Source organism: Vigna angularis, chromosome 7, assembly GCF_016808095.1.
Source record: "Vigna angularis cultivar LongXiaoDou No.4 chromosome 7, ASM1680809v1, whole genome shotgun sequence".
NCBI lineage: Eukaryota > Viridiplantae > Streptophyta > Magnoliopsida > Fabales > Fabaceae > Vigna > Vigna angularis.
The window spans coordinates 25,064,313-25,084,317 of NC_068976.1; the positions used below are offsets into that span (position 1 = coordinate 25,064,313).

Here is a 20,005-nt window from a genome sequence, read left to right on the forward strand (position 1 = left end):
AAAGTTAACACCATTTTTAAGGTCAAAATCCCCTCCGGTTCTTATTCACGTGCCAGCTCAGCTCCCCTAGAGAATACCCTAATGGTCTGCTTTGATTAAAATGCGAGTTAAAAGATTCAGACGGACAAAGAAAGAGAAACAAGTCAGATTATTTTGGATTAAAAGGATCATGAATAAATTTTATCAGAAAATTTATAAGAAATGTAACTGAAAAAACTTACATTTCAATATTTAATTTTTTTTTCAAATAATTATTAAGTATACTTTTATAACAATGAATAAAAACTTAATATTAATTAAAAATAAAAATATAATTTATAACTTAATACAAACTATTTTTAGTTTAATTATTTATTTACTTATATAAAATACATATTTACATAATATTATAGTACTTTAATTAATTATTTTTATTTAAAAATTATATGATAAAAATGATTGATTAAATATAACATTTAATTCTTAATAACTCGTCAAATGCTAAAATAATTTATAAATTGACGAGTGTTAGCTGCTGTAAACCATTATAGAAGAACTATTTGTAACAAATTCCTATTAGCAATTTTTATTTATAAAACTTGCAAATCTAACTTTTCTAGCAATTACTCTTTCAATAAGAATTTATAACAATTTAGTGGGGGACTACGTCATTGAATTTTTGAATTCCAAAATTTGAGTGGACACCAAACTGACAATAATGTGAAACAGTTGAGTAAAAAATCCATTTATAAAATTGAGACTCGAAATCCTCCTTGACGAAGAAACATACGATTCATTCGTCATCCTAAACGAGATACAATTCTGCTCACGAGCTAAAAAGAAACATAAAAAATTAACTCGCATAATGCAAATGTGTTAAGTATCCAGATAAACAAGCCCCACGACCAACGAGTCCTGAGAATCTGCAAAATCAACGTGCAATTTCAGATCCAATTAGATCATGTAGATAAAATAGGGTCATCATACTTGATATTCTTAAGTGCACAACTACCTAGCAGAAGCATGTTAACTTTTGGGATTTTATTTGCCGCAGCTATTCAATGACATTATTGTAACTTTACAATCAGATTTCTTTCCTATGATTTTTGACGATACTCCCCTAGTCATAACTAAACCGTGTAGCCAGAACAGAAGCGTTATCTATCATGCAAATTAATACACAGAATAATTACTTATACGTATACGGCATATATTAATATCAACAAACAAAAAGCAATCTACCATAAAGGCAAATCCCAAGCAATATGAAAGGTACCGTGAATATTGCCTTCAATACCTAATTGCAAAATCACCACAAAAATTCCATCTTCAAGAAAACTGATGAAGATGTAAACCAATTACATTGGAGCATATCTCCATGGACAAAAGAAGAAGGCTCAAGCAGAAAGGTTTTTCACTTAATATCCGCACAGATAAAATCCTGAGAATTGATTTTGTCAAACAGGTTCCCAAGAAGAACTGTGTGCGACTTTTCGAAGAAAGTGTTCAATTCATCCTTCAAATAAAGAAATAGGACGGATAGAACAAAAAAACAATACACTGGCGAGTTTTTAAAATGAAGGAATTAGCATTGTCTTACAAAATGAAATATGGTAAAAATATAATAACAATGATTTGGGTTATAATCTGAAAACTATTATTAACCGTGCCTTCTACACCTTAATATGCTGTAAAGAGACACCATAACAAATAACAAACAAATTTTCAGAATCTGAATGAAACTGTGAGCCAATTACATTGGAGCATATCTCCATGGACAAAGGAGAAGGCTCAAGCAGAAAGGATTTTCACTTGCTATCTGCACATATAAAATCCTGGGAATTGATTTTACTAGGTTCCCAAGAAGAACTGTGTGCAAACTTGAAATAAGGAAAAAGCGAAAAACACATACACTACAACAGAGTTTGAATAGAGGGATTAGCATTGCGACATATGACAAAAGGAGAAATAAACTAACAATCAATTATTAGACTCAGACAAACTAGATGAGCAACATTAATTCAATGAAGACAACATTAAAAAATGCATCTCCTCAGGCATTATACTTTAACTAGTATTATAACTACAACATTACCTTAAAACATCATATGAAATCTCCACAAACTGAATAAGCATACTAAATTTAGAAAACAAACTTGGTCTAATATGAATAATGGACAAGGCCTTTCATCAGCAACAGATATGATTACTATCAAATTTTTCTATTAAATTAAACTGAATTAAAAGGAAAAAGAGTACTTCGGCAGTTTGGCAATTGCATATAGCTTAGAAGCCATCCTTCTGTCAAAGAAAGTGATTAATTGAAGCAAAAATCCTTCACTGTTTCCTTTATTGGGACAGTTTGTATTTTAAACTAGTGCATACAGTTGGCGGCATCCACACTGAGATCATAGTTTTCAATGAAACATAGCGGGCTAACAGTTGATAATGCATATCTCAGTGAAAAAAGTAAATTTACCTCATATATTGCTTGGATACATAAACACTCTCACCCTTGCTCCCTGCAAAGGCATCAACAGTCAACACTAATAAACCACCAAAAAATGTCAAAAACAAAAACGAATTATGTATCAAAAAGTTTACCATCGATCTTGGCGGCAGATTTGACTTGAACTTAGCTCTAACGACACCACTGTTACCATGAGGTCTGGTGACCTTACCCCAAATGCATCGATAATGGCTGCCGTTCTTCTTTACCTTGGCTTTGTAAATGTAAGCCATGCGCTTCCCAGCGTACCAGGCAACTTCTTCCTTGGAGTTCACATTCTCAATCTGGATGAGAGAAGTATTTGGGTACTGATTTGACTTGGACCTGAACAACACAATCAATTTCTTTTTCTTAGCACGAATATAGTCCCACTACTTTAATCAACATCTATTATCTACTATATAGACATGGCACAGAATAAAACTATTATGAGAAAATCATAAACCTAATACTGCCACTGTCGCACGCACCTTTGAAACAAGTTAACACATGATACATAATTGAAAAAAAAAATGAATCTAACGTTAATCGAAAAGAAAAAGAAAAACAGCATACCTCTTGTATCCAAGAATTGAGCCCCTGACATAAAGTCTGGCAAAGGAGAAAAACCACGATAGCATAAACAAAAGCTCATGAATGTGCATTCCGCTAAAGTTTGTAAAAATGAAATTTAAGATTACAAAAGGTAAAAACTACAGATCGCAAACCTAACACGTTCTCCTTGGCGTCCTTTAACCATCTTGGTGATGAAGATGCCTCCTCCTTCTTCTCTTCTCTTCTTCTGAGCTCGGCGGAAGCAGGTTCTGCAATATCAGTCTCTGGGTTCTTATAAAGACAGTATAACAAAACGGGCCAGCTAGGGTTTTCTGCAAGGCCCATTGAATTGGGCTTCCCAAGGCCTTGCTTCAGTTTTAAACCCTCTTTTAAAAATAGATTATTAGTAGCTATAAGGATTTAATATTTTTTTTTAAAAAAACAAAACATTAGTTATACACTAATTTGCTTTAAGATTTGGATAAAGGAATTCCAAAAATACGGAACCATTTAGTAATTATTTAATTAACTATTATAATTTAAGATAAAATATAAAAATGTTAGGCTGGAACAGTTTTAAATTTGTTAAATGTTAAGAACTGTATAATTTATTTAAATAACAAACGCAATACGGACTACGATTAGATAAAACAGAAGTTACGATTCGTATTTGTAATACTTTCAATTTTTTATTAATAGGTTTTTATTATAATTTAAAATTGACACAAGATAAAGAAAATAACGTAAAGAAAAAACAATGAGAGAATATTGGTGAAAGAGGGATAACTAGTGTAGATAAAAATGGAAATTTTGCAAAGAGTAGATACCTTGACAATCATATATTTTATAAAACTCGATATAGCAATTAGGATGAAAACTAAAAACATTTGAAACAAAGAGAGTATATCGGCTGGAGTTTCGGTGCCATGACATATAAACTAATCGTTTATCTATAGAAAAGCCTCACCAAAGGAAAAAGAAGAAAACAAAGTCTATGACACAAGTCCAACTTTCCACCAATGCATGTTTTGTTTTCATAACCTCACACTCCCTTTTGCATCCTTCACCTTAATCTCTGTAATAATCGCTTATTGTCTTTTTTCCATGTAGTGAATAATCTCGTACGTGCACCATGTTGACAAGGAGGAACATGTCAGAAGGCACAGAAGAACGACATGGATTGATGTCTTCTGGCATTAGAGGCATGTCTCCGCGACGTAAAATACGACATTGGCAAAAACTTTTCAGGCTAAAGCTTGGACGTCATATGTTTTGGGGCTTAATGGTTTTGGTTTTTATGTGTGTCATTGCCAAGTTTGTGTTGTTGAATATGTTTTCTGAACAGTTGGACTTTGACCCTATAAATCATACAAATGTCCTAAAGCACCTACCGTCACCAACAAAGTCACCGGTATACAACATTTTGTTCCATCTGTTATTTTACCTGATTGTAATTACATTTAGATTTAGATTAGACTGTGATGCTACTTTTCTTTGATATCTGTTAGTTAGACTTTCAAAATATGGAAGCATCCCGACAGTAACAACTACCACAAATGCATTGATTCAGCCAATGGTCACAGTGAGTCCAAAGTTTTTTATTGCTCAAAATTTGAGAAAACAGGTCATTATAATTTTTTCATATTTTTCCATGATTGTAACTAGAAAACTTTCTATCCTGTAGGGAAGGGAAATGCGACCAATGGTTACCTTCTGGTGCATGCAAATGGAGGGTTAAATCAAATGAGAGCTGGTGTATGAAATCTGTCTTTTGTTCATTTTTGTTTCTTATATATTGTTTACTTACATCTTATGAGATACATATAAACATATTTTCCACCCAATTGCAGATAAGTGACATGGTTGCTGTTGCAAAAATCATGAAAGCCACTTTGGTTTTACCTACATTAGATACTAATTCCTTCTGGACGGATTCTAGGTGTGAAATCTCATTTACCTGAGTTCCATAACAAGAATATTATCCTCTCTAATTTTGCAACTGTATTGTGACAGTGATTTTAAGCAAATTTTTAACTGGAAGAACTTCATGGAAGTTTTAGACGATGATGTTCATATAGTGGATTCTCTACCACCAGAAATGGCGAAAATTAAGCCATTTTTGAAGGCTCCAGTATCTTGGTCTAAGGCAATAACACATCATCTCCATAAATAGTTCACAAACTAGTTATTACGATTTTCATATATATAAACTTTTTGTGTACTTTGAAACATGTAGGCCGCTTATTACGCAGGGGAGATGGTGCCATTGTTGAAGAAACACAAAGTGCTAAAATTTACGCATACTGATTCTCGGTTGGTGAACAATGGTTTAGCCAATCCAATCCAGAAAGTACGTTGTAAGGCGATGTATGAAGGGCTTAGGTTCGCACTTCCAATTGAAGAGCTTGGAAAGAAGTTAGTAAATAGACTAAGAAACAATAGTACTCCTTACATTGCTCTTCATCTAAGGTAATTAATCAGACATACTTGATTAAGGGTACATATGTATGATTAATTAAGCTTTGTCTCACAAGCAAGTGCCAATATTGCAGATATGAAAAGGACATGCTTGCTTTTACAGGTTGTAGCCACAACTTGACAAGAGAAGAAGCTGAAGAACTTAAGAGAATGAGATATAAGGTGAAACATTGGAAGGTGAAGGAGATCGATAGCAAATCAAGGCGCTTACGGGGTAGCTGCCCCATGACTCCAAGAGAGGCTGCTGTGTTCCTCCAAGCACTTGGTTACCCTTCTGACACAAAAATTTATATAGCTGCAGGCGTGATTTATGGAAAAGATCAAATGAAACCTCTCCAAAGGAAGTATCGTTACTTGCTCTCACACTCCACTTTGGCCACTGAAGAAGAGCTTCGACCTTTTAAGGATCACCAGAATCAACTTGCTGCTCTCGATTACATCATAGCAGTAGAAAGTGATGTTTTCGTTTATAGTTATGATGGACACATGGCCAAAGCAGCTCGTGGTCATCGAGCATTTCAAGGATTTCGGAAAACTATTGACCCAGACAAGTACTAGTTATGTTTGTTTTCAATGATTTTGTTCTATAGTTAAAAAATGCTTCTCATTAAATAGTGAAAACTGTCCTCTGACGTGACAAATGGCGAATCAATCTTTGTTGACCAGGAGAGAAATTTGTGAACTATATCTAACCTGATTTGTAGTTTGTCACAGTCAACGATATTGGACTAAAAGACCGCATTCATATATTTTTTTTAGTATAAAACCTAACAAAACCATAGTTTGAAGAAAAAAAACATTATTAACCTTAAATTTATCATTCGTGTGAATATAATTTGGTTCTTTGTACTTGTAGACAACGATTTGTGAGATTGATTGATCAACTGGACAATGGTTTGATTTCTTGGGATGAATTTTCATCGAGGGTGAAAAGTATACATGCAAATAAAATTGGAGGCCCACATCGTAGAAAAGTTCGGCGACACCCCAAATGGGAAGAAAGCTTTTATGCAAACCCTTATCCGGGTTGCATCTGTGAGGAGACCCCTGAGACAATGGCAATGTAAATATTCAAAACATTTAGTTATTGGAGTAATCAAAGCCAAATGTTCAACTATTTTAAATTGTGTATTGATAGACTAATGAATAGTTCTAAAGTAGCTCCTGTCTACTGATGTCAATTAATATTTTCTTATTATTTATTAAAAATATTTTATAAAGTATATTTTAAAATAAAATTAAAAGTTAAAGTAATTATTTAAATCTAACGAAAAAAAATCTTTCAAAATTCAAACATTATTTTTTACGCTAACAAATATAAGATAATCTAAATAATAAGTCCTCGTAATCAAATCCTAATAAAAAAACAATTCAGACACATTCACAAAAATGTAATTAGTATATTTATAATTACAATTTTCATTAATTATTATGTTTATATTTATACTTATGGAATTTAATTTTCCATATTTTTTAAATATAAAAATTATAAGTCCATATCATCTCTTTTAAACAATATATTATATAATAAAAGAATATTTAGATGTAATATCCTTGTTAATAGATAAAATAATGTTTATCATATATTTAAGAGATATTAAAATTAGGCTTGAAGTACACTCTTTAACATGATATCAATGTTATGGTTAAAATCTATTCTAGTGATATATTTTGTTTGTTGGACATGTTGTTTCATCCACTATCGGGCCTCATTAATGTTTAGTTTCACGCTCGAGATGATGTCTATACCACGACGTGAGGGGTGTGTTGGAAGTTCTATATCAATTAGAGATAAGATCAGGATGGAAACTTCACCTTACAAGTCGATTTTGTGAGGTTGAATTAGGCTTAAACTCCACTTTTTAATATGAAACATATTTAATTCTCCTTCACTATATATATATATATATATATATATTTAAGATTATTTAAGTTTGTTGTTCGAAATTTTGATCTAAATCTTACTCAAAATTAAATACACACTAGTGCAAAGTCAGTATTTTAAATCGTCCATTACACTTCGGTTTTCGAAAAACCAAAGCGTATTAAAACGTGATGGCAAAGTTGTAATTTTTTAGACACTATATACCTCGGTTCTAAGACAACTGTTGTCTAAGGAAATATACTACCTCGGTTACTCAAGGGACCGAGGCAGAAAACACTACTTACCCACTACAAATTAAGCTTTTGACCTCTTGATGTTTGGAGATAAGTCTATTGTCTCGGTTCTCTGATGAACTGAGGCAGAAACCTATGCAAACTGACAACTTTCCACCTCATAGTCTCTTACAAGATCCTCCGCTACAAACTTGGCATTTGCCCATTCATTCGCGCCACTATCCTTCCATCGCACAAGGTACTCCAAATTCTCTCCCTTCCCTCTCCGTTCAAGAATCTCCCTCACCTCCGCGTACTCGAACACAACCCCTTCCAAAACTCTAACCACTCCCTCAAGCCTAATCTTACGTCCGAACTGCAATGGATTCCCCTTCAGCATCGCCTTCAGAATCTCTCGCCCCAGATCCAACATCGTTCTTTAAAATAATGAATTTATATATATTTATTATATGTTATCATTTTCTTTTTGTTAATATATAACTTAAATTTATATTTAAAGTCTACTAATTATTTTTTTAATAATATATATGTGTATATATATATATATATATATATATATATATATATATAACAAATATGTATTTAGTAATTATAAAAAATCTTTAATATAAATTTTATTAAAATTAATTCAATATTTTTAATTTTGGATAGAGTTCATATTTCTTAAATAATTATATTAAATTATACATTATATATTTTATTTAGTAACACAATAATAAATATAATATAAAAATATTAATTTAAATATAATAAAATTATAACATATTAAATTATTTAATAAAACATATAATTTTATGTATATATAAATAATATTATTTCTAATAATTAATTAAAATTTTCTAATAAAATCAAACTTTAACCTCACCACTTAAGGGAGAGCTTTGAAGATAAGAGATCTTTTTAACTCACCCTAACCACCTGATTGGAGACTTTGAAGATTAGAGTTTTTTTAATCTCCATTTAACATATAGAACGAGAGTTTTGTTAAGAATAGGTTATTGCTGATAACACCTCTAAATTTATCCAAATTTAAAAAAATCTGATACATAGTAGATGATCTTAGGCAAGGTTGGGTTCTTCTCTTTAGTGGTGTGCTTTTATTGTTTTCTCTGATTTCACCGTTCACCTCCACTTCTCCGCCGCCGTTTACACTTTCCTTGGTGCTCCTCTCTCAGGTTACTCTCTATCCCTCCATTTTTGTTTTCATTTTTTTTTTATATTTTTTATTCTGCTGTTCTTCAGTTTTGTGCCCCTGTTCAACCGAAGTTTTAGGTGGTCATTTAGTTCGTTCTCTTTTGAAACTCAATTTTTTAGGTCATATGTACTTTAGGATGTTGGATTTGTTGGCGGATCTAGGGTTTCGCACTCGTCAAAAATTAGTTTGTATGTCTGTTGTTTGATCCGAGTTCATCTGTCACTGTGAACTCCGATCTGTCTTAAAATCACTCTCTCCTGCCGATTGTTCAATGTTTTTGAAGTGAGTACTCTGGTCTACACTTATTGACATCCAAATAAAAAGAAGGGGTATAATACAGCCGGAAAAGAAACTACCATTGAAGTGTTCGTATTTCATACTTCCAATTGAATTAGAAATTTCTCGATTGAGAATGAGAATTATTTGTAAAATTAGGATTATCTAGCCTTCATCTAAGGTAAAATTGTCAACCTTGTACTAAGTCTGTCAGTTCTTTGCAATGAAAGCATCCTATTGCTGTATTCTCCCCATATGTTTCAACAAAGTGTATTATCTACCAAATCAGATTCAGGGATACCATGCTGCATTTTGATTTAATGGTTGCGATTACTTTTCCTTGAGCCCTTATTTTGACTGCTATGGTTAGCCAAGTACGAGGCAATCTTAAGATTATGATTTGGTCATATAACACGCGTACATAGTGCTGCTAGCTGTTTCATGCTTATGGTTAATCATACCTTTTTCTCCAAAAATTATCAGTTGCATTATTGACCACTGACCTTTTTGAGGTAATTTAGAGTAGTAAATGCAGGGAACTGCTGGTTTTGTAGAAGCCGATGCATAATTTCATACTATGTTTCTGGCTGTTATCTGCCTCGGTCAGTACTTTAGAATGAATTTGATCCTTATTCTTACTTGCCAGTGCATAGTTTTTCAGTGATTTGTAAAGCGTTAAGTAGTCTTTATATGATCATATATTCCAATTTTCTGTAATTCATAAGTCATGTTTTTGTATTCAGAAGAATGCTAGCAATTCCCTTATTTATTATGAGTTCAATTTTGATGGATGCTATTTGTAAAATGTTTACATTGTCAACCTATTAATAATCACCCTAATTATGATTTTTAAAAGTAAGATTCTAATGTTTCTCCTTAATTTGAAGAATATCAGGGATGCAGTATTTTATTTGATAAATTAAAATTAAGCCTCCCTTTCTTATAGAATTTTTCTAGACTGAGACAGTTCATTTGGAGGGGATTGAGGGGTGTACAACACCAAACTTTTTTATTTGTCGTAGTCATTTGTTATTCTCCACTTCTGTTTATAGGTGAGCAACAAAGAAAGACTAGTGCAAATGACTTGGAATTTTTTGTAAGCTGTGTTGGTTTTCCTTACGTTGCAGGTAAATGGGTTTGTGGACATTACTTGAGGGGTTCCTTCTTCTTGCAAATGCACTAGCAATACTGAATGAGGACCGATTTCTTGCACCTAGAGGATGGGGCTTATCAGATTTTTCAGCTGGCCAGACAAAGTCTTTCAAAGGCCAGGTTTTAGGTCTCATTTATGCAACACAGTACCTAAGATTTCCTCTTATACTTCTGAACTCTATCTGCATTATCGTGAAGTTAGTTTCTGGATGACGCCAGCAAGGTGAGATGTCAATACATATGTCTGGTTTAAACGTGCATCTAATGTATCATCGTTTTTATTGCTATTAAATGCTATTTTAATTTAATTACTACAAGTATCTGTTTTTAGTGTGAGTGCCTAGGACTTTTTTTAAAATTTCGTGTTCTATACAAACAAATCACATAAAAGTGAATTATATGTTGACATTACAGGCAAGATGTATTTTTCTACAAGTGACCGTTGTGACGGATATTGCAGTACAACGCATGCACACAATATATACGTACTGAATTTAGTTATAGATTGTGAGCTCAGTTTACTAATTGTGAGCTTAGTTTAATGTGGCCTTTTAACTTATGGAATTTACATCAGACCAAACCAAAACGGATAGTTTTAAACTTACCTTCGTTAATTTTGAAGTCAATAATTTTATTTGCATGTTTGATTCACTTTATATTGGACAAGTAATATGTTATTTTGTTGGTTTCGAGAGGCTTTTTAAAACAAATAACTTCTTGTATTCTAAAAAAAATAGTTTGTACCAAACATGTAGAGTGAGTGTGGTGAGCAAAACTTTTCCTTATCATCTAGCTAAGCATTCTTGCCTCCTGCGTCGTTTCCCTTAAATGCTCATTGAACAATATGCCTTTGGTATAATGACGTTTAACACGATTTCTGTTTCTTTATGATGGCAGGTTCAAGAGTGATCATCAGATTATTTCAAAATGTTCTTAGATAGGAAAATTGGACAGTGATTATCTACCCAAAAAGGGTCAAATTCTAGTGTAGAAATATACATTAAAAGTGACCTTTTTAGGATATTTGTTGTCGTCAAATCAAGTTTGCCATAGTGACATAGCGAATCAGAAAATGAGTTCATCGTGGTTTTGATATTAATTGGGCGGGTGTTGTATTCATTTTTTAAGAGTTGGTGACCCTCTTCAAATTTTCCTTGTGTAAATTCAGATTGATTTTAACTGCTTTTTGCTTGATAGGTGATATGTGTCCGAATTCACACGGTCCAAATAAATTTTACAAAAACATACGATTCTCAACTTGACGGCTTTTGAAAATGCTTGTTAATTCTTAAATCAGAAGTCTGTTTGCTACCACAAGTTAATTAAGTGGAAGTTGAAGTTGTATTTGGCGAAAGGAAAATTTTAGGTTGCTGGAAAAATAAACAGAAGTAAACAAATGTTATTGAGAAATAAATAAATCTAATACTTAATTTACAAGTTATTTAATTATTCATTTTTTGTAAGTGATTAAAAGTATTTAAATAGTATAAACTCCACGTTGTCGAGGAAGGCTTAGTTGAAAAGAAAGCTACGATTTGCGGGTTTTTATATCTTGAAAGAAATTGAATTAATTTTAACCTTACTTTGGTAAGTAGTTTTGGTTCACATGGGAAGAAAAGGTAAATAAAATTTTAATATATTTAACCAGTACTGCTATTTTGTAAGACTTTTTAAAAGTCAATTTCTTTAAATTTAAAATAAGTAATTTTGAAATAAATACCTTTTTAGACTAGTTAGTTAAGAAATAAATAGGATTCGCTTCTTAAAAAGACATTATTATTTTTAAAATGAATAGACTAGATAGAATGTTAAATAAAATTTTCTTACATGAGAAAAGAACCCCTTTGCATCATGGAGACATCCCAAGTAGTTATTTTTAACGAAAGCATATGTGAAGCAAAACCCACTGTAACTACAATTGCCGAAAGAATATAATGCATTTAATCATATATCTGCAAAAGGATGGTAGGTTTTGGAGTCTAAAGCAATAAGCCGCAGGGCTGCAATAGTTGCCGCAGCAGACAAGATGGCAAAGAAACAAATATTGATCCAATGCCAGAGCTTCTGGATGGACGTTAGTTTGTTTTTCTGTGTCACCAGGTACATATGGTTTGCAAGGATAAATGTAAGGGGAAATGTGCTGATTGCTCCAGTGAGGCTCATGAAATCTCCAAGAAATGGCAATACAGCTGATACAAACGTATTTATAGCGAGGTACCCACCTCTCACCATGATTCGAAATGACAAGTTCCTAAAAGCCAGAGCACTCCCTTTGATCCCATGTTTGGTATCCAAATACTCATACATTGGACTCGCAAATATCTACCAAAATCAGAAGAGGGTATTAGGCCAGTGATACAGTTTAAATAAAATATTTAGTGGCACATGAATTGCAGTTTAGAAAGTTACTATACATGCAATGCAATGACTGATTGAAGAAAAGCTGCAATATTGGCCATGGCCTTAGCCCAGACTGGACCATTTACACCAGCCATCAAATAGGTTGGTGTTGAAGATCCGTAAGCCCAGTATCCTCCAAATGTTACCATATATAACGGCAGAACTCCAACGGTAAACTGAAAGTACAGAGCTTTCATCATGTTCTTCACAACCGGCTGCTTGATGGTTGCCTGTGATGGTTACAACCAAATAAAACTCATTTTCAAGTGGGGTTTTATTAATCCACACAAAACTCAACAAATCAATATGTATAAGCTTGCATGTTACCTGTATCTCAGGAAGCATTCCTGTATTATATGCAAACACAAGATTAGCAGATGCCCCAATTGTTGTGAATATTTTACTTGTTGGTGTCCCCGGAATACTATAATCACGAGGAGGTGATTTTATACCTATTGATGCAAGGGAGGAGATTAGTATGCAATCCAGTTCATCAAGCATAAAAAGAGAATAAAAAGATTTTAGAATGAGAGATTACCCTCTTTGACCGACAGAACAAATGCTATAACAATATACACCAGGCTCAAGACTGTTGAAAATCCCAGCCAAATTCCAAGAGCCGATAAATGGGGAATACAAATGGCAAACATTGCACAAACCAATCCAGCTATGGCAATAAAATAAGGAAGCTTCATCCCATCGTCTTCCCTAAATAGAACATAAGCAGCCTGCACAACAGTGAACAAACAATGATCAGAAATATTCGAAACAATACTTAACGATTTCTGCATCACTTTTTCTGACACAGAAACATAACAATGCAGTCAATACAACGCAACTAGAGAATAATTGACAAAAAATGAAGCAGTTGAAGTATCATTAATGAACCGTTCATATGAAGATTCATAAGCGGTACATTCTGCATAAAAGAGGAAAGAAGAAAAAATTATGACTGCATCAATAATACACTTGTTTGTAACGGTATGGTAGAAGGAGAGATGACAAGACAAATTTTAAATAAACTACCAATAAAATTTAGTGTCAGTCTAAATAAATTTCTCTGTACAAAGAAAACTAAGTTTTTTCAAGTTGACTCTAGTACAAACTTTCTATCAAAAATAGAAATTACCTAAAAATACTTCAATTCGATTATTTCTTTCTGAGAATCAATTCCTCAACTCAGAATTAAACACTTAAAAGTGACCCAAAATCAAACAAAGCAGTGTCTCAACACGGTTAAAGAAACACAAGTGTTGCCCCCATTTACCTTCAAAGCCGAACCAGCCAAAATGATGTAACCAACATTTATCATGAAAAGATTGATATACTGCAGAGTCCATGTGAGGGAATAAGCTTTGCTCCCTGCAATAAGAAAAAGGAATGAGAGATATAACCAAAAGCATGAGCATATATGCTCATTTACTTACGTACAAAACAAGAGAAAAAGACTGTTGATTTATTCAGAAGCAGATATATAAAAAATACCATATATAAATCCAGCAAGATCTCTGTATCGAATATGCCTTGTTCCTCCAAATTCATGAAGCCTAGCAATAAGAGCGTTGGCGTAGAGCGAAATCGCAGTGGCGAGAATCAAACCAATCACACCCCATTGCCAACCCAGGGGTACCATGATGGTCCCAGAATATCCAAGCACATACGCGCTGTTGATGCCCGTCGTCAGCACAAACCCCACCTGAAACCACGAATCTGCAAAATATTCCCCAATTCATTCAATCTCGTAAATCCCCAATTCAGTATCAGTGTATAGAACGCAGCTAAGAAGAAGGAACGCACCCGTGCTAATTTGATGCGCGGTATCGGGGATGTCAACAACCGCAAGGTTTTCCTCATCGGAAATCAGCGTGACGCCGAGCTGCTCCGCCGCCGCCGCAGAAACGTTCTTCACCGCCAGCGTGAATCTCTATTCAATTTATAATTAAATAAACAAAAAAATAAATCAGAATGTAAACCTTCCTTATAGTTGCAGCAGTAGTAGTTAGTTATAGTTATAACAACTGTAACTGCCGCTGCAGAAGATTGCGGTGCGGTGCGGTGGGTTGGAGTTAGAGAGCACAAATAAGGTACCAACAATTTCCTATGTTGTTAAGTGTGTGTTTACGTCTGTATGGTTGCGCTGCCACTACCTCTGTCTGATGCTACGGTTGTTGTTCACTTCCTAGAGTTTGGTGGGTCCCGCATTTGTGGTTTCGCCTCAATCGTAGCTTTGAAATTTTAAGCAATAACTTTTTGCTCCTGCATCTACGTACTCTCAGTTTGTTTATATCATACGAAATATTCGTATCCTTAAACAGTATTTTTCTTCTTGCAAAATCTATCTGCGAAAACTGCTAAATACGTTTCCAACTGTCCCCTTCTTTTAATTTTTCCGACAACTTTATTACTGTGTAACAATTTTCAAATTCTCGTTTTTCTATTAAAGGTTTTCTGTTGGTTTAATTGTATTACTTTTAAATGGTCTATCATTTAAAACCAGTCAACCAAATATTAAAATCTTCAGTTACCTAACCCGAAAACCCGCACAACGAAGAGTGGTTCAAAACAGACGAAAGAGAAAGCACAGAAGGTAGGTACGGGAAAAAGTGTTTTGAAATAAAATAAAATAAAACAAAAAATCCCATTTTTTATAAGATATTTTAAATTTTAACAAAATTCCACTAATTTTTCAGCCATTTAAATTCATTTGATCCTGCACCGATGCTACTGATTTAAGTATGAAATCATGTATAGCTCGGTTTGTGATGAGAATTATCACAGATAAAGGATGGTATGCATATGTATATGTATTTTTTTTTATGAATCCACAATTTTTTTTCTCACTTTTGTTTTTTAATTTTTATTACTAAGTTAATTTTGTAGCTTTTTAGGTTTGTATGAATGATTGAAGACATCTTATGTTAGGGTAACATGAATGAGTGAGGATGGTGAGAATTGCTCAATAATTGTAGGTAGTTGAGTGAAGGAAGTGATAACTGGTCGGTGTCTGTTTCTGTTGTCCACTTTTATGTGTTACTGTATCTGGTTTTGTGACATGTTTGATTAGCTCGGTTGATTAGGGCATGGCTTATCCATTCTGCTTTTGCTGTGGGACTTCAATTCTTGCTGTCTCTTCTTTGTCTACCTTAGACACAGACTAATACTGTGTGTTTGAATAAATGTTTTCATAAATACTTTAAATAAACTTTTTTTTAAGTTTATTTACTTAAAATTGTGTTTTGGATAAATGAACTTGAACTTGTGAACATAATTATTTTATGAAATATAATAATATTGTGGTCTTCTTTTTCTTCTCATGATGAGAAAAAAAACATCGTAATTAATCTGAATGTTGCTATTAGAAGATATTATTCTTGGAAGTAGTAATGGGGGCTACATGGGAATATGCATGGCTATCGTTTGATTGGATTCGAAGATACCAAACCCAAAATATCACACTTTCTTAAATTGAAAAATATAAGAATGTGAAGCACAAATAATTTTGTAAAATGGAAAATGATTTAACGAAATAAATGTGAGGGAATGGACAAACATCCCTCTCCTTTATTCTTAGCATTTTTGTTTTTTCTTATAAAATAATAGCAGATTTTTCACTAAAGACAAGCATGGGTGAAAAAGAATATATGAGAATGTATATTTAACATTTTTTAAATGGCCAATGTGATTAAGGTGAACCTCTGATCATATTGGCTACACTTTATATTTTGTTTTAGCTTTTATGGTATTGTCTTTTCCTCTTGTTTGAATTAATAGTGAGCCATCAATTAATTAAGATAAGAGGTAAACCAAAATTATTAATTAGGAAAATTTTATTATGACACCTGTTTAAATATTCAGGTATTATTTACATGTATTCAATATGTTTGTATAAATAATATAGTGACTTCAGTTTCATGCTAATGAATTTGGTAGAATGAATTGACATGATATACTTTTTTTTCCTTGTTATTCCCTCATGATTTGTTTTTTCTAGTCTATAACTAGAGTGAACTATTTTTAATTTTTTATGAAAAGAATTATATTATATATTTAAAATATCAAAAATAATTTATTATATTAAAATAAAAATTTAATTACACATATTTCACTATACAAAAAGATTTTCAACTTATTATATTGAAACATGTCTAAAAAGTTATTTTTTTCACATGTAATTTATATGTTTAATTACGGAATGACAACTTTTAAAAAAATTATTTACATGGAAAAGTCATGCTAGCATGATATGACTTTACTAAAGAAGAATTTGTATGAAGAAAGACGACTTCTAATTAAGTGATAATGATGATGACTTATGCTAATTAGGTAATAATAACGACGACTTCTACATATTATCATTCGATTATTGTTTAATATGGGGATTAATTATTTTTTTATTATTCAAAAGTGAAGTCGTGTAGCGATTGCACGACTTTTGCACAAATATGGGATGAAAGTCATCATAGGTGTAAATGACTTCAAGTTGAAAAAAAGTCTTATAGTTATGTAATATGTCAAACAGATTCGCATTTTATAAGTGAAAGATGCACTTCTACTACAATATTATCGTCTGTGACAAACCTTCTTGACTCCTTTACTTTTATTAAGCTCAAATACATACCTCGTGGAGATAACATGAGGGTCGATGTGCTATCCAAACTGGCCAACACCAAGAAGAAAGGGAGGTATAAGTCTCTACTACAACAAGTGTTATCGTCCACTGTTAAAATGGGTGAATGCATGATTGTCGGCATGGGAAAGGAATCATGGATGGAACCCTGCATACACTATTTAAAGATTAGGGATATTTCAGAGATGATGGACAATAGTTGGGTAAAAAAAGTTACTCGCTATACTCTGCTAGGCGACTATCTCTTCAGAAGAGGTTATAGTCAGCTTCTACTAAAATGTGTCACCTTGGAACATGCTGACTACATACTCGAGACACATGAAGAGATTTGTGGTTACCACTTTGGGACAAGAGCTATGACGGTTAAATCCTCCGAGTTGGGTACTTTTGGCTGACTATATGGAGGTGGAATGTGTTACCTACATCCAAAAATGCATACCTTGCTAAAAACATGAAAATATCATACATAGTCGACACGAAGAGCTTCACCATATTTTTTCCCTAAGGCCTTTTGCACGGTAGGGGATATATATTTTGAGCCCTTTTACTCCAAGCAAGGGACATATTAAGTTCTTTTTGGTTGGTATCGACTACTTCAGCAAGTGGATTAAGGTCGAGCCCCTAGCCGCTATCACGACTCAACAAGTCCAACACTTCGTTTGGAAAAACATAATTTGCCGGTAGAAGTGCCAAATACCAATAGACGCGAATTCATCAACAAGGAGTTAGCCAAGTTCTACACGGGACTTGGCATAAAGCATATAACCAACTCAGTGGAACACCCTAGTGTAACATGCAGGTCGAGGTTACCAACAAGGTCATCCTGGTTGAATTGAAGAAGCGATTGGACTCAACCAAAGGTAAATGGACATAAAACTTGTTATAAGCGTTGAGGGCGTATCACTACACACTGTAGTTGTTTACTAAGAAAACTTCTTTTAGCTTAGTATACAACACAAATGTCATGATCATGGTAGAAATCGGTGAGTCATCTTTGTGATGACAATTATAGGATGAAAAACACAATCAATATTGTCTGAACACAAATTTAAACCTGTTAGTTGAAAGACAAGAGAAAGAAGATACAACTCCTAGAAGAGGTGATCTAGACGACAATGTTTCTAGACAACAACTTATTCGGAAATTGTTCCAAAATCTTCACAATTCTCTAATCCTCCTCAGATAGGATGTCCTTATGCCATTCTTGGTATTTCAGAGGGTTGTAGGTCAAATAAAAGAATAATTTTTTGTTACAATTTTTGTCAAAGAAGTATGATCGCCCAGTAGGGTTGATCACCATCCTTAAAAACCCATTCTTATGGGCTTAGGAGATAGGCTTTCGGCCTTCTCACTAAAGACACTTAAGTAGTTGGACCCCTCGGTCGTGGAAGGTAAAAATATAGGAAACAACCTGGAGATAGAGACAAATATAACGCTTTACAAATTAACCTAAAAACCTACACCAACCCCAACTATTCAGATGTAACTATGTGGTAGCTACATTCAAAAGCCTAAGGACACCCATGGTGAACTCGTCAAAAGGTATACAGACATTTAATTATACAAAGTATTCCATATATACATAGACCCTCTTCATACCCTTCTCAGTCGTGACAAACGCTATCAATGACACTTACCCATTTTAGAGACACAATAAAAAACTTATATGTTCTTCAACTAGGAGTTCAAAATCCTAGACCACTTAAACTTTGAAAATTGAGTCTTAACCAAGGGGTTCACCACTCATACCCTCCCCTCCTAGGTCATTCAAACTTTGCATAGGGTCATCCATGTTCCATACAACTATCTTTGTACCTGCACCAATACCCCGGGACGAGGTTGTATCTGAAATACCACCACGAGGTTGAGGGACTACTATATATGTAAGGTTATAACCTAGGATGACTATTGAATATCAACATCATGGTTTTTATCATCTATTATGCAAGAGTTTTAATGTGAAAATATGTGTGATGAATTGTTTTTTTTTCCTTAATGTGTGGTGTTGAAAATGTATAGATATTATATTTTTATGAGACTTGTTAAAGAGAGAAAAAAAGTTAATGTGGGAGTGATGACAAAATTAAAAATAAAAGTTAAAAATAATAATAAAAAAGGAAAATAACAATTAAGCCCAATTTTTCTTAATGTATTTTAAAAAAAATAATAATTATTAAGATAAAAAAGGAAATAAATATGATCTCTTGGTTTCTCTAAATTATATTTTTAACTTATTTACAAGTTATGAGAAGGTTTATTTCATTTTTTTTTAGTTTTTTTTAAAGAAAAAACTTATGTACAAGTTATCTGAAAGTTTATTCAGTTTTTTTTTTTAATTTGTTCTGAAAAATACTTAAGAATAATTTTGCTCAAATAACCTCAATAATCATATATATTGTTGAGAAAATGTAACTGGGATTATTAAATAAGTTGTGAGTTTATGTAAACTCTTAACATATTCAACTCTTTCTAATAAAGAAATAGTAAAGATTTATAAAAGATAAACGGTCAAATATTCAATATAATGTACTAGAACACCCATTAAAAATTTAAATAGGCTTCTTTATTAAATTATGTAAAATTCATTATCTTATAACTTTTTTTCATCTGTTTCAACATGACTTGTTGAGAAACCGTTACGTGTATAAGAGCTAATTCATTTACAATCTTGTATTTTAACAAATATTATAGAAATGTTTAAATTTTTATACAAATGTATAAAATTTTATGAGAATAT

General features: G+C 32.8%; 3 protein-coding genes and 1 pseudogene across 8 annotated transcripts; 2 read left to right on the top strand and 2 right to left on the bottom strand.

Moving 5' to 3' along the window:
- Positions 1 to 708: 708 nt before the first annotated feature.
- LOC108338136 (60S ribosomal protein L35a-1) lies at positions 709 to 3,345 on the bottom strand. Of its 2 annotated transcripts, none has more exons than XM_017574862.2 (5): positions 3,196 to 3,344; positions 3,044 to 3,079; positions 2,584 to 2,812; positions 2,459 to 2,501; positions 709 to 902 (listed from the first exon to the last, which is right to left on the bottom strand). In XM_017574862.2, the coding sequence occupies exons 1-4, from the start codon at positions 3,225 to 3,227 to the stop codon at positions 2,460 to 2,462; spliced, it is 339 nt and encodes a 112-aa protein (XP_017430351.1). In that variant the 5' UTR covers positions 3,228 to 3,344; the 3' UTR covers positions 709 to 902; position 2,459. The 2 variants fall into 2 exon arrangements, with proteins under 2 accessions (XP_017430351.1, XP_052735802.1); XM_052879842.1 differs by lacking the exon at positions 709 to 902 and adding an exon at positions 1,419 to 1,428 and having other exon boundaries at positions 3,196 to 3,345.
- An 809-nt stretch (positions 3,346 to 4,154) lies between these two features.
- Positions 4,155 to 6,567, top strand: LOC108336580 (O-fucosyltransferase 19-like; annotated as a pseudogene).
- A 1,996-nt stretch (positions 6,568 to 8,563) lies between these two features.
- On the top strand, positions 8,564 to 11,420 carry LOC108337334 (uncharacterized). Of its 2 annotated transcripts, XM_017573836.2 has the most exons (4): positions 8,564 to 8,793; positions 9,611 to 9,691; positions 10,217 to 10,464; positions 11,139 to 11,420. In XM_017573836.2, exon 3 carries the CDS (start codon positions 10,221 to 10,223, stop codon positions 10,452 to 10,454), a length of 234 nt encoding a protein of 77 aa, XP_017429325.1. In that variant the 5' UTR covers positions 8,564 to 8,793; positions 9,611 to 9,691; positions 10,217 to 10,220; the 3' UTR covers positions 10,455 to 10,464; positions 11,139 to 11,420. The 2 variants fall into 2 exon arrangements, with proteins under 2 accessions (XP_017429325.1, XP_017429324.1); XM_017573835.2 differs by lacking the exon at positions 9,611 to 9,691 and having other exon boundaries at positions 8,576 to 8,793.
- Positions 11,421 to 11,995: 575 nt separating this feature from the next.
- LOC108337079 (proline transporter 1) lies at positions 11,996 to 14,976 on the bottom strand. Of its 4 annotated transcripts, none has more exons than XM_017573526.2 (8): positions 14,789 to 14,976; positions 14,439 to 14,565; positions 14,127 to 14,351; positions 13,909 to 14,003; positions 13,180 to 13,369; positions 12,969 to 13,093; positions 12,656 to 12,871; positions 11,996 to 12,563 (listed from the first exon to the last, which is right to left on the bottom strand). In XM_017573526.2, the coding sequence occupies exons 3-8, from the start codon at positions 14,272 to 14,274 to the stop codon at positions 12,186 to 12,188; spliced, it is 1,152 nt and encodes a 383-aa protein (XP_017429015.1). In that variant the 5' UTR covers positions 14,275 to 14,351; positions 14,439 to 14,565; positions 14,789 to 14,976; the 3' UTR covers positions 11,996 to 12,185. The 4 variants fall into 4 exon arrangements, with proteins under 4 accessions (XP_017429015.1, XP_017429013.1, XP_017429014.1 ...); XM_017573524.2 differs by having other exon boundaries at positions 14,734 to 14,976; XM_017573525.2 differs by having other exon boundaries at positions 14,730 to 14,976.
- Between the last annotated feature and the right edge of the window lie 5,029 nt (positions 14,977 to 20,005).

What these genes read in the sequence shown, in the direction of transcription:
- LOC108338136 (XM_017574862.2), bottom strand. Translation starts at nt 3,227, where the DNA reads ATGGTTAAAGGACGCCAAGGAGAACGTGTTAG. An exon ending in CGCCAAGGAGAACGTGTTAG is followed by an intron (nt 3,080 to 3,195) that starts GTTTGCGATCTG and finishes CTCCTTTGCCAG; the next exon opens with ACTTTATGTCAGGGGCTCAA. An exon ending in ATCTGCCGCCAAGATCGATG is followed by an intron (nt 2,502 to 2,583) that starts GTAAACTTTTTG and finishes ATGCCTTTGCAG; the next exon opens with GGAGCAAGGGTGAGAGTGTT.
- LOC108337334 (XM_017573836.2), top strand. Translation starts at nt 10,221, where the DNA reads ATGGGTTTGTGGACATTACTTGAGGGGTTCCTTCTTCTTGCAAATGCA.
- LOC108337079 (XM_017573526.2), bottom strand. Translation starts at nt 14,274, where the DNA reads ATGGTACCCCTGGGTTGGCAATGGGGTGTGATTGGTTTGATTCTCGCC. An exon ending in TGTTCTGTCGGTCAAAGAGG is followed by an intron (nt 13,094 to 13,179) that starts GTAATCTCTCAT and finishes TTGCATCAATAG; the next exon opens with GTATAAAATCACCTCCTCGT. An exon ending in GAATGCTTCCTGAGATACAG is followed by an intron (nt 12,872 to 12,968) that starts GTAACATGCAAG and finishes TAACCATCACAG; the next exon opens with GCAACCATCAAGCAGCCGGT.